The sequence below is a fragment of the Gekko japonicus genome, unplaced genomic scaffold (assembly GCF_001447785.1).
Source record: "Gekko japonicus isolate JY-2015 unplaced genomic scaffold, Gekko_japonicus_V1.1 scaffold1211, whole genome shotgun sequence".
NCBI classification, from domain to species: Eukaryota; Metazoa; Chordata; class Lepidosauria; order Squamata; family Gekkonidae; genus Gekko; species Gekko japonicus.
The window spans coordinates 314745-315046 of NW_015161990.1; the positions used below are offsets into that span (position 1 = coordinate 314745).

Sequence of the window (302 nt, forward strand, 5' to 3'; positions counted from 1 at the left end):
GAGGCTGGCGTACACGGCCGTGCTCCACTCCTGGCTGAGGCTCTCCTGCCACAAAGAAGCCAGCCCGGAAGGGGTCTCCCTGCACTTGGCTGCTTTCCAGGCCATCTCCCCCCAGCTGCTGGAGTTCGTGATCAATATGGCGGACGCCAACGGCAACACGGCGCTCCACTACACCGTCTCCCACTCCAACTTCCCCGTGGTCGCCGAGCTGCTCAGGACCGGTACGCGGAGCGGCCTGGGACCCCCTTGAGCCGGGCGGGGCCCTTCCGGGTGAAGCCTGCCCCTTGGCCACGGGCGGGGGT

At 68.2% G+C, this 302-nt stretch overlaps 1 protein-coding gene across 2 annotated transcripts in view; it reads left to right on the plus strand.

The window, feature by feature from the left end:
• Positions 1 to 302, plus strand: part of KANK2 (KN motif and ankyrin repeat domains 2) — an 85076-nt gene that overhangs the window by 73686 nt on the left and 11088 nt on the right. The window contains exon 8 of one of the 2 annotated variants that reach the window (XM_015405389.1): positions 2 to 221. In XM_015405389.1, the coding sequence (XP_015260875.1) occupies positions 2 to 221 (220 nt within the window). Of the gene's footprint in view, positions 222 to 302 lie in introns of both variants that reach the window. The other variant, XM_015405390.1, reaches the window with a different exon arrangement.